Source organism: Cryptomeria japonica, chromosome 6, assembly GCF_030272615.1.
Source record: "Cryptomeria japonica chromosome 6, Sugi_1.0, whole genome shotgun sequence".
Classification (NCBI taxonomy): Eukaryota; Viridiplantae; Streptophyta; class Pinopsida; order Cupressales; family Cupressaceae; genus Cryptomeria; species Cryptomeria japonica.
In genome coordinates this window covers 10,912,853-10,927,090 of record NC_081410.1, presented here as the reverse complement: position 1 = coordinate 10,927,090, position 14,238 = coordinate 10,912,853, and the positions used below count along the sequence as shown (strand labels likewise).

The 14,238-nt window shown below is 39.3% G+C and overlaps 1 protein-coding gene across 1 annotated transcript in view; it reads right to left on the bottom strand.

Moving 5' to 3' along the window:
* LOC131069636 (derlin-1) overlaps positions 1-14,238 on the bottom strand; it is a 34,336-nt gene that overhangs the window by 8,408 nt on the left and 11,690 nt on the right. Inside the window, exons 3-6 of the mRNA XM_059207093.1 lie at positions 12,454-12,527; positions 12,165-12,258; positions 11,806-11,934; positions 11,412-11,572 (exon numbers count right to left, since the gene is read on the bottom strand). Of these exons, the coding sequence (XP_059063076.1) occupies positions 11,412-11,572; positions 11,806-11,934; positions 12,165-12,258; positions 12,454-12,527 (458 nt within the window). The remainder of the gene's footprint in view (positions 1-11,411; positions 11,573-11,805; positions 11,935-12,164; positions 12,259-12,453; positions 12,528-14,238) is intronic.

Here is a 14,238-nt window from a genome sequence, read left to right as displayed (position 1 = left end):
GCAGGAACCGAGTTGTTGCCCAGCATGAGCTACCATCCGCAGACAGACGGACAGATCGAGATTGTGAACAAATGGCTGGAGGGTTATCTCAGGAACTACGTCTCAGCTCAACAGAAGGCTTGGGTTCACTGTTACATTTGGGTGAACACTATTACAACACCACTTATCACATGTCGATAGGCATGCCACCTTTCAAAGCACTGTACGGTTATGAACCTTCTTCATTTGTTGATCTGGCATTGGGAGACGGTCGTGCATCGAGGGCCAAAGATTGGCTTCAAGAGAGTTTAGACATCCTGACATCTCTCAAAGATAACCTGCAAAGGGCTCAGAACAAGCAAAAGATGTATGCCAACCAACACCGGGTTGAGCGAAATTTTGAGGTGGGCGATCTAGTATACCTCCGACTTCAACCGTACAGACAATCCTCCTTGAAGACAAGTGGTAAGGAGAAGCTGAAGCCTCGTTTCTATGGACCCTACAGGGTGGTTCGGAGGGTGGGCGAAGTTGCCTACGAGTTGGAGCTTCCTGAGGGGAGTCGGATTTACAATGTTTTTCACATGTCATGTCTCAAGAAGGCTGTCAGGCAGCCCGTCACAGTGTCCAAGGATCTGCCACCCATCGACGAAGAAGGAAAACTAAATCTGGAGCCGGCGGAGATCATCGATGTCAGAGAAAAGAGGCTAAGATCATGCAAGGTCAAGGAATTCCTTGTGCGCTGGAAGAATCTACCCATCGAGGATGCCACCTGGGAAGGCGAGCAAATTTTGGAGCATCCAAGTCTGCAATTGCTTGAGGACAAGCAATTTTTGGCCCGGGAGGAATGTGATGTCCCCGATATAATTAAATAATAAATTTAAATACTTTATTGTAAGGCCCAAATTTAATAACAAATCTTTTGGGCCCTTTATTTAATTAGATTAGGCAAGTCTTAGTTTGGTCGTGTTTGCCCGTTTGTAACCTTTCGGGAAGTTTCCCGAAGCCCATATATATGGCCGAGTTAGTCTTTGTCATGAGTATGCAAATTTTGGTATTTTTCTCTCGTGTGAATTCCTGTTGGAGTTCTTGTATCCGCCATTTCGGAGGTGAAAGACCCTCCCTATTTGGTATTTGCAGTTTCGGTGAGGTTCACCCCTCACCCTATTCTGTTTTGTGTACTTGTTCTGGATCTGGCAAATCTTGAATCTCATCATTGTTACTTTCTCCAGTTGCATATTTGTTAACCTGATTTACATGCATAAAGGATTCCTAATATTCAGAATTCATTACTCGATACGCTCGCGAGAGACTAACCCCTTCACAGGTTGAAGTCCACCGTTACCCCCCCCCCTCTTCACTATACGGTTATACTCTCTCCTCACCACTGTACGGCCTACTTCCCACACAACCGTACGGCCCAATCTCACATTACCGTACGGCCTGTCTTGGCACCACCGTACGGCCTGTTTTGGCACCACCATACGGCCTGTTTTGGCACTACTGTACGGTCCTCTCTTGACAACCATACGCCCAGTCTCATATTCACCGTACGGCCTCTACTCAACACCCGTACGACCACACCACCGTACGGCCCTGGTCCAACACCACCATACGCCTTTGCCTCCCTCGCCAGTATGGTCAAGGAACATTACAATCTTATGGATGGTTCCTCCAATTCCCCCTTATCAATTGAATTAATCTCCTCTTTATATCTTCATTTGTACACCTCTTCATAAGAAATGAGTCATCACTCTTCATTGCTGCCCTTTGAGAATAATAAATTGTTCTTCAAATTGATCTCCCTTGGATGTCCTCCTCAAATGAGACTTTCTCCTTTTTATATCCTCCAATGTGAGGGAGAGGTCACACACCCTTTTGCGAGAGACACACCCTTTCCACCATTAGCACCCTTTGAAAGAGTGCAACTCTTCATTATTTTTGCCTTTTGAAAAAAACACAACCTTTCACATTCAGATCTGCATTTCTGAATCCCCAAATTATCCCCTCAAATGAGGTTCTCTTCTCCCTTTCATATCTCATGTTTGAGGGAGTCAAAACTTTTCATTTCATGTCTTTGACCATTCATTAACTTAATTAAAATTTAATTATATTTAATTGCATTCTTTTATATTTTGATTTTAATTTTATTATTATCATTTATCATTAAATTGTATTTCAAAGTGGGGGCATTACATTCCTTGTGCTGATTAAGGAGGTAACATGAACAAGAGATCCTTGATAGTGATGGTATGAGTGTTGATAACTTGCAAGATAAAGTGAGAAAAACTTTCAAGCTACAAGTTCTATTTCGACAAGCCATTTGAATAATATTGTTTCATTCATGGCCTTTTGTTGATGTTGTAGCTAGGTCGGATTCCTTCTAGGGCCAACCTAGCACATGTGGGTGGCTAATTGGCCTATCGGCCTTAGGCACATTATTAGGCAAACTCAATGTGCAACATGTATTTTTTGTTTGGCCCTAAATGGGTGATGTAACTTGCAATTTATGCTGGCCCCATAATGGGCAATAAACTTGTAATACACAAATGTAACTTGTAATGTAAATAGGGCAGACTGTATCTCATGTAACTTGTAATTGCTATTGGTCTGACCCTATGCTTGGGCGCCAAAATAAGATAATATTATTAAGGCCGACCTGAGGTGTCTAGGCAGACTTGACACATATATATACAAGGCATTCATGCATCAAAGGACACACATTCATTCACACCTTCATTCAGCGATCAATCACCTTCAGCAGAGCAGTGAAATACTTCTTCTGATCAGCAAGTATATTCCAAGAGCAGTGAACTCATTTCTAAGAGCAGTGAATTCATTCCCAAGAACAGCGAACCAGTTCTGAGCAGCGAATCTCAATCATTGTTTAGCGAATTACCTCTGTGAATTCCTTCAGCAAAGCAGCGAATATATACCTTCAGCAAGCGAACTGATCTAAGGCCAGTGAATCATTCTCAGACCAAGCGAAGTGTCTCCTTATCAAGCAAATGGCCTACATCTGATTGGTGAATCACCTGCAGCAAGGATCGTGCAGGTAAGTTGCCCTAAGTGCAGATTTGTTTACTGTTGTTCATGCCCTAGTTTTGGAATTATACAGTGCTGATATATTGCTTCAAGTGTTGAAGCAAAACTTGTAAGATACATACTGTTTTAATCTAATACAACTGAGATTTTGATTGCTGGGTGATTCACCTCCAAGAGGGAGGTTTTCCCAGAGTAGTTATGTGTTCTATGTGTTCATTGCATTATTTTCTGTTCATTGCTATCAGTCTGATTTAAAAACTAACATGGTATCAGGGCGGGTTTGAATCGATTGTGATCAGATTGTCTGATAGCAGCAAAGCTCTTCCTCCTACTTCATCTTCAACAAGCAATTTCCAGCAGTGACAATGGTGTACGGTTTGAAGGTTGAAGACAAACTTGATGGAGCTTCGAATTTCACTTTGTGGAAGATCAAGAAGAGAAACTCCAATTCAAGAAGAATGCTGTCAACGCAAAGAAGATCTTGATTGACTCTGTGAAGAATCACCTTGTACCTATCATTTCCAAGATGTCTTCAGCCAAAGATATGTTCAGAACCTTGGAAGGCATGTATGAGATCAACAACACCAGCAGAGCTCTCGCCTTAAGGCAACGACTTCACAATGTAAAAATGGATAAAGATGAATCAGTCATCTCATTCTTTATGAAGATTACTGATTTGAGAAATCAATTGAGCACTATTGGGGACAATATTGCTAATAGAGATCTTGTTATGATGGCACTTAATGGTCTCCCTCAAACCTTGAAACTCTTCATTCAAAGCATCAATGGGAGATCCAGGTTACACAAGTTTGATCGCCTTCGAGCTGATTGTATTCAAAAAGAGTCAAGGTTGGTAACAAGAGGAATTGGGCGTAACCATTATGATGTGGAAAATCAAGTCCTTGCTACTCATACTTCAATGGAAAGAGGCAAAAGAAGAAAGAGGGATAAAGATAGAGAACCAGATTTTGTTTTAGAACCGAAAAAGAAGGATTTATCTCACATTCAATATTTTAGGTGTGACAAGTATGGCCACATTGCTCAAGATTGCAAATTCAGGTCTACTCATCTAGCTTCTTCTGTGGAAATTGACAAACGGACACCTCAAGAGGAGCCAAGGTCTAATGTCAATTCAAAAGGGTTCTTATTCTAAAAGGAGGAAATAACATTTCGGCTTCAAAGGGAGCCTGACATTTCAGGTTTAGAGGGAGCCTCATCATCTTGAAGATTTGATTAATGCATTCTTCTCTGCGAGGGAAGTTTGAGGTGCAAGCCCTTGTTAATGCATTCTTCTCTGCGAGAGAAGTTTGAGGTGCAAGCCCTTGTTAATGCATTCTTCTCTATGAGAGAAGTTTGAGGTGCAAGCCCTTGAAAATGCACTCTTCTTTGTGTGAGAAGTTTGAGGTGCAAGCCCTTGTTAATGCATTCTTCTCTACGAGAGAAGTTTGAGGTGCAAGCCCTTGTTAGTGCATTCTTCTCTGCGAGAGAAGTTTGAGGTGAAAGCCCTTGTTCCACCCTTTGCGAGTAGGTAGTGGATGTCATGTGAGAGACTCCATGTCTTAGCACTTGTGTTTATTCACCCTCTGGGAATAGCTATGGTGAACGTCATGATGAGATGACGACATCACATTGAGGATTCCGTGATGAGCACTTGTGATCATTTGTTTTCTTTCCATTCATGGGTGTAGCCATGATGGACCCACCCTTTAGGAGTAGCCATGGTGGATGTCACTATGTGACTCATATGTTGAGAAGGACTCCTCCCTAGCTAAGAGGGAGTGTTGTTCTACCTTTAATGACTTGCACAAAGAATCTATGGCCTTCTCCATTTCAACCATCTATCAAAAGATGATCTCCATCCCAGGCTAGTTCGGAGTGGCATCTTCATCAGCAACAAGAGGGTTCAAGGGCTTCTCTACATCTTAGATCCCAACAGTGTTATAGTTCAGGTTAGATTTTAGCCCCTAGGAGCAGCCTGCAAGGAGTTGAGACCTAATGCTCTTAGCATCTGAGTGGTATCCTCAATACTTTTTGATGGAATTCTCATCAAAATTAATGCATCTTTCTGTAGCAGTTTGGTGCTTTCAATAGGCTTGCACTTCTTGATAATCTTCACACATCCAAATATTCTTGTTACACCCCTATTAGCAGGGCATCCATAAGTAAAGTTCATTCTATAGTGTTTAATCTATTGAAATGTGGCAACTGATCAGCGAAGTACTGTACACTCAACACGTATCCTCGTCGGGGTCCGGGGGCGGGGCCGGGCCCCAGGGAGGGGTTTGGGGGCGGCAACCCCTGAGAAAAGCGGGGGTTCGGGGGCGGGAGCCCTTAAGAAAAAAAAATTTGGGTATTTTTTTGATGAAAACCGACATTGTAATAAAACCCTAAAAAGGCCGACTTTGTTTTTGCCCTAAAAACGCATGTTATAAGCGGTTGGGATGCTTAAGACATTGTAAGGTTGATGTATTGTTTTTGCTAGATAATAAGAAAGATTGGACGGCTGTGTATGGTGGACGTAACCCATTCTGGGTGAACCACGTTAAATCTCTGTGTTATCTGTGTCCTGTTTTATTTCTTTATCTTTTGTATTTAAATCTGCATATAATTGTTAGTTCATATTTGCTTCGGATCTGCTTGAAACCCTAACAATTGGTATCAGAGCGAGGTTTTCTGTAAATTGGCAGGACTCTCAGATTTGAGTGGTAGCAGTGGAGGATTCCAAATTCAAGGTCGAAAAGTTTAACGGCCAGAACTATCAATTATGGAAAATGCAGGGGTGTATCAAAAGGATTTGTGGCGGCCATTGGAAGGAAAGACAAAGAAAGTGACCACAATGTCAGATGACGAGTGGGACATTTTAGATAGAAAGGCACTGAGATCCATTTGATTGTGCCTTGCACTGTCTATAGCATTCAATATAACAAAAGCAAAAACGACTGTAGATTTGATGGCGACATTGGCAAAGTTGTATGAGAAACCCTCGGCTTCGAATAAGGTATTTCTTATGAAGCGTTTGTTTAATTTAAAAATGAGTGAGGGAGGATCTGTAGCAGAGCACTTAAATGAATTTAATACAATTACCAGTCAACTGTCTTCAATAAAAATTACCTTTGCAGAAGAGGTTAGGGCTCTCTTGATTTTATGTTCTTTGCCAGAAAGCTAGAATAGCTTGGTTATCGCTATAAGTAACTCTGTCTCTGGTAAAAATACTTTGGTATTTGATGATATTGTTGGTGTTATCCTAAGCGAGGAAATGCGAAGGAAAAGCACAGGTGAGACTCCAACATCATCGGGTAGTGTTTTGAATGTGGAGAACAAAGGAAGATCAAAGGAAAGAGGAAAAGGCCCTAGGAATGAGAAGTCACGAGGGAAGTCAAAGAAAGGACGCTCTCAATCTAGAGGAAAGAAAGATTGCTGGTACTGTAGAAAGCCTGGTCATCTAAAGAAAGACTGTTGGTCTCAGAAAAACAAAGGAGACAAAAATGAAAATGACAGTAAGGAAGCTAATATTGCAAGTAATACTTTACAAGATGCTTTAATCTTATGTTTGGATAATGTTAATGATTTCTGAGTAATAGATTCTGGAGCTTCATTTCATGCTACACCCCATAGAAAATATTTTCTAGATTATGTTCAAGGTGATTTTGGACAGGTATATTTGGGTGATGATGAGCCCTGTCAAATTGTTGGAAAAGGAAAGATAAAGATCAAGTTGCAGAATGGAAATGACTGGTTTCTGCAGGAGGTAAGACATGTTCCTAATTTAAGAAGAAATTTAATTTCTGCTGGGCAACTAAGTAGTGAAGGTTGCATAGTTACCCTCTCAGACAGTATGTGGAAGGTCAGTAAAGGATCATTAGTAATAGCTAAAGGTGCGAAAGTAGGCACATTATATCTATGTACAGGTAACACTTACTCTACCCTAGCTGCTACAGATAAAATTACTGCAGGGACAACAACAATAGATGTTGCAAGAACAGATTCGATAATGTGGCACCATAGGCTTGGGCACATGAGTGAGAAAAGGATGAAAACCCTTCACTCAAAAACTCTATTGCCAGGACTAAACAAGATTGATTTAGAGTTCTGTGAAAACTGTGTTTATGGTAAACAGAAAAGAGTCAGATTTCTCAAGGTTGGGAAAGAGAAGAAGAGTGAGAAGTTACAGCTTGTACATTCAGATGTATGGGGACCGGCTCAGGTATCATCTCTTGGTGGCTCTTGTTATTATGTTATTTTTATTGATGACTCAACTAGAAAAACATGGGTATATTTCCTAAAACAAAAATTAGATGTTTTTGAAACTTTTAAGAAATGGAAAACTTTGGTTGAGAATGAGACAGGGAAAAAGTTGAAATGTCTCGGATCGGATAATGGAGGTGAGTATTGCAGCAAAGCATTTGAAGATTACTACTCCTTAAATGGGATTCGAAAGCAAAAGGCAGTTCTAGGAACTCCTCAGGAAAATGGTGTGTCAGAGAGAATGAATAGGACTATCATGGAACGCGCAAGGAGCATGAGATTGCATGTTGGATTGCCCTTACATTTTTGGGCAGATGCTGTACATACTGCTGTCTATTTGATAAATAGAGGACCTTTAACCCCTTTGGATGGTGGTATTCCAGAGGAGGCATGGACTGGTAAAAAGGTAAATTATTATTTTCTAAAAACCTTTGGTTGTGAAGCTTTTGTTCATGTTGATAAAGAAAACAGAACCAAGCTTGATGCTAAATCTCATAAATGTACCTCCATTGGATATGGGATAGATGAATATGGCTATCGGTTATGGGATTTTGAAAATAAGAAAATAATTAGAAGTAGAGATGTTATATTCAATGAGAAGGTCATGTATAAAGAACAGATGCAAGAAAAGAAGCATGAACAGGACAAACAAGAATATGTGGTGTTGGATGAGATTCCTGAAAATGAAATGCCACAGGTACCTGATACTCAACAACAACAGATTGTTCCACAAACTCTGCAAGTGTTAGACGTTCTACGAGGTCAAGTAGACCCCCTGAAAGATTTTCTCCTTCTTTGTATTCTATTTTATTAACGGATTCTGGTGAATCGGAAGAATATGAAGAAGCAATGCAAGTAGATGTCAAACAACAATGGGAGCTAGGCATAAAAGAGGAGATGGACTCCTTGATGAAAAATAAGACTTGGGACTTAGTCCCTTTACCTGCAGAAAAAAGAGCGTTGCCTAACAAATGGGTTTATAGGCTGAAGGAGGAAGAAGGAGGTCAGAAAAGATATAAGGCCAGACTTGTGGTAAAAGGTTTTGCACAGAAAAAGGGTATAGATTATGATGAAATATTTTCTCCAGTTGTAAAAATGACTTCAATTAGAACTGTACTTAGTCTTGTGGTTGCAGATGATTTACATCTTGAACAATTAGATGTCAAAACAGCTTTTCTCCATAGAGATTTGGAGGAGGAAATTTACATGTTGCAACCACAGGGATATGAGGTCAAAGGTAAGGAGAACTTGGTGTGCAAGTTGAAGAAAAGTCTGTACGGCCTAAAGCAAGCACCCCAACAATGGTATTTAAAATTTGATAGTTTTATGGTTGAACACGGTTATCATAGATGTCATTCTGATCATTGTGTATATTTTAAGAGGTTTGATAATGGCAGTTATATTATCCCATTGCTTTATGTTGATGACATGCTTGTTGCTGGGTCTAACATACAACATATAAATGATCTTAAACAGAAATTAGCCAAATCATTTGCCATGAAGGATTTGGGTGCAGCTAAGCAAATTCTCAGTATGAGGATTACACGGGACAGGAAAAATAGAACCTTGAATTTGTCCCAAAGTGAGTATATAAAGAAGGTGTTGAAAAGATTTAACATGCAGGATGCAAAAGCAGTTAGTACACCTTTGGCTAGTCATTTCAAATTGACTAAGGATATGTGCCCAAAGGCACAGGAAGAGGTTAATAAAATGTCTAACATCCCGTATTCATCAGCTGATGGCAGTCTGATGTATGCAATGATATGCACAAGGCTAGATATTGCACATGCAGTGGGAGTTGTGAGCAAGTTTATGAGTAATCTGGGTATGGAACATTGGAATGCTGTGAAATGGATTCTTCGGTATTTGAAAGGAACTACTACGAAGGCATTATGTTTCAAAGGATCTAATGCTGCTCTGAGTGGATTTGTTGACTTTGATCTGGCGGGTGATATTGATTCACGGAGGAGTACTACAAGGTATGTTTTTACTATAGGGGGAACTGCAGTCAGTTGGATTTCTAGGCTGCAAAAGGTTGTTGCACTTTCAACCACTGAAGCTGAGTATGTTGCTGCTACATAAGCGAGCAAGGAGATGATTTGGTTGCAATGTTTTCTGGAGGAATTGGGTCAGACACAAGAGGATAGCCCATTGTATACTGATAGCCAGAGTGCCATTCATCTTGCGAAGAACTCTGCTTTTCATTCAAGGACAAAGCACATTCAGCTCAGGTACCACTTCATCTGGACTGTTTTGGAGGAGGGTCAGTTACGACTTGAGAAGATTCACACAAGTGAGAATCCTGCCGATATGTTCACGAAGGCAGTTCCACAAGAGAAGTTGATTTCTTCATCAGTTTCTGTTGGTCTTCTTGATTGATAATTGTGGAATTTATACCAGTCGAGTCCTAGTGTTTTATCCAACGGATGTTGCATGTACAATGGTGTCATGTAGTATCAGTCTCCAAGTGGGAGATTGTTCGGTGTGGAGCCTGATCAGTCTCCAAGTGGGAGATTGTTGAAATGTGGTGACTGATCAGCAAAGTACTGTACACTCAACACGTATCCTCGCCAAGGTCTGGGGCCTTGGGCAGGGGTTTGGGGGCGGCAGCGCCCGAGAAAAGCGGGGGTTCGAGGGTGGGAGCCCTCAAGGAAAATTTTTTAAGGTATTTTTTTGATGAAAACCAACATTGTAATAAAACCCTAAAAAGGCCGACTTTGTTTTTGCCCTAAAAACGCATGTTATAAGTGGCTGGGATGCTTAAGGCGTTGTAAGGTTGATGTACCATTTTTGCTAGATAATAAGAAAGACTGGACGATTGTGTATGGTGAACGTAACCCATTCTGGGTGAACCACGTTAAATCTCTGTGTTATCTGTGTCCTGTTTCATTTCTTTATCTTTTGTATTTAAATCTGCATATAATTGTTAGTTCATATTTGCTTCGGATCTGCTTGAAACCCTAACATAATCCCACCCTCATACAGATAAGCCAGATGAAAAACAAATAAGAGAAAGCCATAGGAGGTACATTGTAAACCATACCACAGGATGGACACTCCACAACAGACAAGACGACAGCATGCGCCATCTTCAGAAGCAAAGTTAGAAATTTATGGTGAAAATTGACCAAAGGGAACAACTGTTAGGAAATGAAAATGTTTTGGACTACTCCCAAGGGATGAGCCTGGAGGTAAACAGGATAAAAACTGAACCTTGATCAACATTCGAATAACTTGGTCTGGCAAGAATTAGAAAATTTGTCTTTTCAAGCAGACATTTTATTTCAAGGCCTTCCTGGGTGTAAGGGCGGGGTAAAGAACACAAGCATTGGCAAGTGTTATATGGGAAAAAGTACCTAGTAACAACCCATTTTTCTGTATCATAAAGTCAAATTATGCTGGAAATAGAGCAGATAAAAAGTCCAACCATAGCTCTGAATTTCCGGCATGCAAGAAGTGGGAATTTCTTATTTTGTTCACTTATTATTTTGTATACAATAATAATAAATGAATTTGGTATTTTGTTACAGCACACTAGAGTTTATGGGATGAATTATATTCTAAAATTTACACGCACTTGTGTGATTGGTTAAGTCACTCCTACTTCACTATTTTGTAACAGTGAATGTTTTTTTTGCTCATTTGATTGTCCCTTCATGACCATGGTTTGTATCTCAGCTTCTGTGTTATGATTTGCTTCCATCCAACTGTACTACCCTCCTCCCTTAAACTTGTGACCATGAGGTGTGGAGAATGTTCTGTTTGGAAAGTCTTAAGTAAATATACAACATGAGCAGTTAGTTTATGAAATGACATGGTAAATGCGGGAGGCCATGATTACTCAAAATTAATCATGAGCTTTTTAAGTGTAATGCCACTATGGTATGTAGTCATTGATACTAATGTTGGTGATATTAACCATGGTAGACTGACATGTAAGTGGTTGTATCATTGTGATTACCTACATTATAGATATATATTATCTTTCTGTAAACCTCCCCCATTTTAAAAAATGCTTATGCTTTACTTAATTACTCAAAGATCATTTTATAGTCCCCAGTTAAATTAGGATATACACTGATTATTTAGACAGGGCACTACGATTCAAATACACTCTGCTATTAAGAAAGCAATGTAAAGGATACATCCAAATTGGAGTCTTCAATATATTATTTCCACCAGCACGAGGATGGAGCTCTGTTAGGAAGTAATATAAGTGTCCAACAACGATGCCCAATAGATCTGGAATCAGAGGTGAACCAAAGATCACATTCATGGCTAGCATTGCCCAGGGCAAGTAGAAACCCTGCAGATAACAGGCATTAGATGAAATGTTGAAGCATAGTTTATAGTTGCAGATAAAATTTCTCTTCATAATGTCACTCAAAAGCACATTAGTCATGGCATTTTTATATTATTGGAAGAGACCATGTCATGGTTCAGTAAAAACAGAAAGAGTATCATGATTGTTTGAATTAACAAAGTAGTCAGTTATGAGCATTAACACAACCCTGTCCGCAACCTACTAATAATCCATACCTTCAATGTAACAAGGCCAGAGATGTTGACTTGTGCATTGGGAAATTCCCTTGCCCAAATGTATGGGAGCATGAAAACAAGAGACATTCCCATGTAATCTGAGTTTAAGGCCGGAAAAAGAGAAAATCCCTACACAATCCACAAGGAAGGATTCCATGAATTTTCGATTTAGAGAGGCTTTTCAAGCCCTAACTGTGTTAAGATAAATCTTCAATAAACACACTCCACCCCACATGACATGATAAGGCATTAAAATTTGGGAAGCACAAACAAAAACAACATTCAACAAAATGTTTTCTTAGCGGTTCCAAACAGTAACAACATAACATAGTAAGCCAAAATAATTTGCTAAGACTTACAAGAAGAGACAATGCCCCAAAGATCATCATCCACAAAAAGTCACCTGTCCGCCTCTCAAATGGTCCACGCTCTAAATGCACACCATACCTTGCTCTGTAAACTTCAGTGTTATATTTGTGTTCATGAAAAACAAAGAACTGAAGCTTTTGGACCACTAAAAGCCAAAGAATGTATATGGCAAAATTACCAAGTATAATGTTTGATTTATATCACTAACAAACATTTCATCACTTATTCCTTGAAATCAAATCCTAAATTGTCACTAAGTGAGGAAACCTTCATACATACATTATTAGAAGACGAATTGCAAAGTTGATAGAAAAGCGACCGAGAAAAAAGAAGTTGGTCAAAAGCCTCCATATCTGCAGAAATGCCCCAGAGAGGTTACTAATAGATGAAATGCACAAAAATAAACATAATTATAACTTTCACATAAAACTTTGATGGACTTTGGTACATGCTAGTTAAGAAATATATTTGCCAGACCCAGCATAAAAAGACAGAGAATCTTAGAATCCAAAATTACTAGTAGCATAGCAATAAAACAATGCAAGTTCTTATTCACACCAAGTCTCGTTTAGAAAATATCACTTTTTATCACGTCCAATTAATCTACTAGATGTCTAAAGGCTACTTTGCTCATTTTTTTAAGCTGTTTATTGCAAAAATAACCAACAGATTGTCCAAGTCAAGATGTATTTTTCAGTTGAAACTAGCAGCAATCCCAGGTATTTAATGCATTCTGATGTTAATGAGGGTGACCGGAAACCTTTGTACCATTAAATAGAACATATATTTCTCACTTACATTAGCTAACTGTTCAATCCATATTTGTTAAATAAGTTTTGATGAGCATTGATAAATCATTGGCTAACTGCAAAAACTGGGAATTAAGCACTTGCAAGGTACAAAAGGCAAGTATTGTTGTGCAAAATATATGACACAAAACCATCCCTTTCAGATATTTTTGGATATTAACATCTTTTGTGTCCAAGCAAATTACAAAATAAAGCTAAGGGTATAGCTATTACAAATAATGGATATTCTATTAAACAAGAAGCGAACGCTTGAATAGAAATTACAAAGACGTTGTTTCTAAGAGAAACAAATGTTAAACAAGAGACGAAAATAGAAACTACCTAAGATGACCATTAACTAAACAAATAGAAAGATATTATGCTAATACCCTCCCTTAATGGTCATCATTCTACCTACCCAAAGAAGGCTACCCCCTTCTTCTCAAAACAATGCTGCAACAAAAGACAAGAGCCTGCCACTGACTCTGCCACTTGAGATGATTTTATTTGGGCATATAGACTTCTTGCTACTAAAACACCTGGGTGGAGATTATTTGAAGGCGTGAAGACTAGAGAAAAGGGGTGAATTTCATTTGGATGCCAAACAACTCATTTCCATGGTCGTGGATTCATAGCAGAAGAAGAATTTGTCGCTGGGAATCATTTTTAATTTTTAAATAACCAGGAATAAAGACAGAGATTGGCTGCATTTGCGAGTTTTTCCACAGATACTGTGGTCATTTTTACACATAAGGAAGAAAAACAAAACCCGAGTTTTAATTTTCTTTGGTAGCACCAAGTTTTTTTAAAATTGTGTGATTTTTAGCAATTTTTACCAGTTTTAAACACTGAGAGCCATTCTAAAACTCATTTGCAAGTTTATCGGCAAAAACTCGCGGCCAATTAGGGCTCGCAAGTACTTGCAATTCTAGCAATTTTTATGCAATTTTTTAAACTTTGATGAGAAGGTAATGGTCCAAGGATGATTTCTTTTGGTGGTGTGTGCAAAGTTTTGATTTCACCTCTGTTTGAAGGGATGTGTACTGTTTTTCTTTTGTAGCTGGATTTTCTGTTTTTTTGCAGGGTTTCATTTCAGGTAGTGCTGGGTGTCTGCGTTAAAAGGCAAAGGATAGTGAAGCAACAGGTTGCTCGAAGGCAGAGAGATCCTTTTTACTGAGAGGCAGTGTCAAACTGCAGACTTAGGGCGTAATTGCCCAAATGTAGCTACTCTAAGAATGATCAAGTGATTCTAGATTCCATGGGTACTGCAAATACA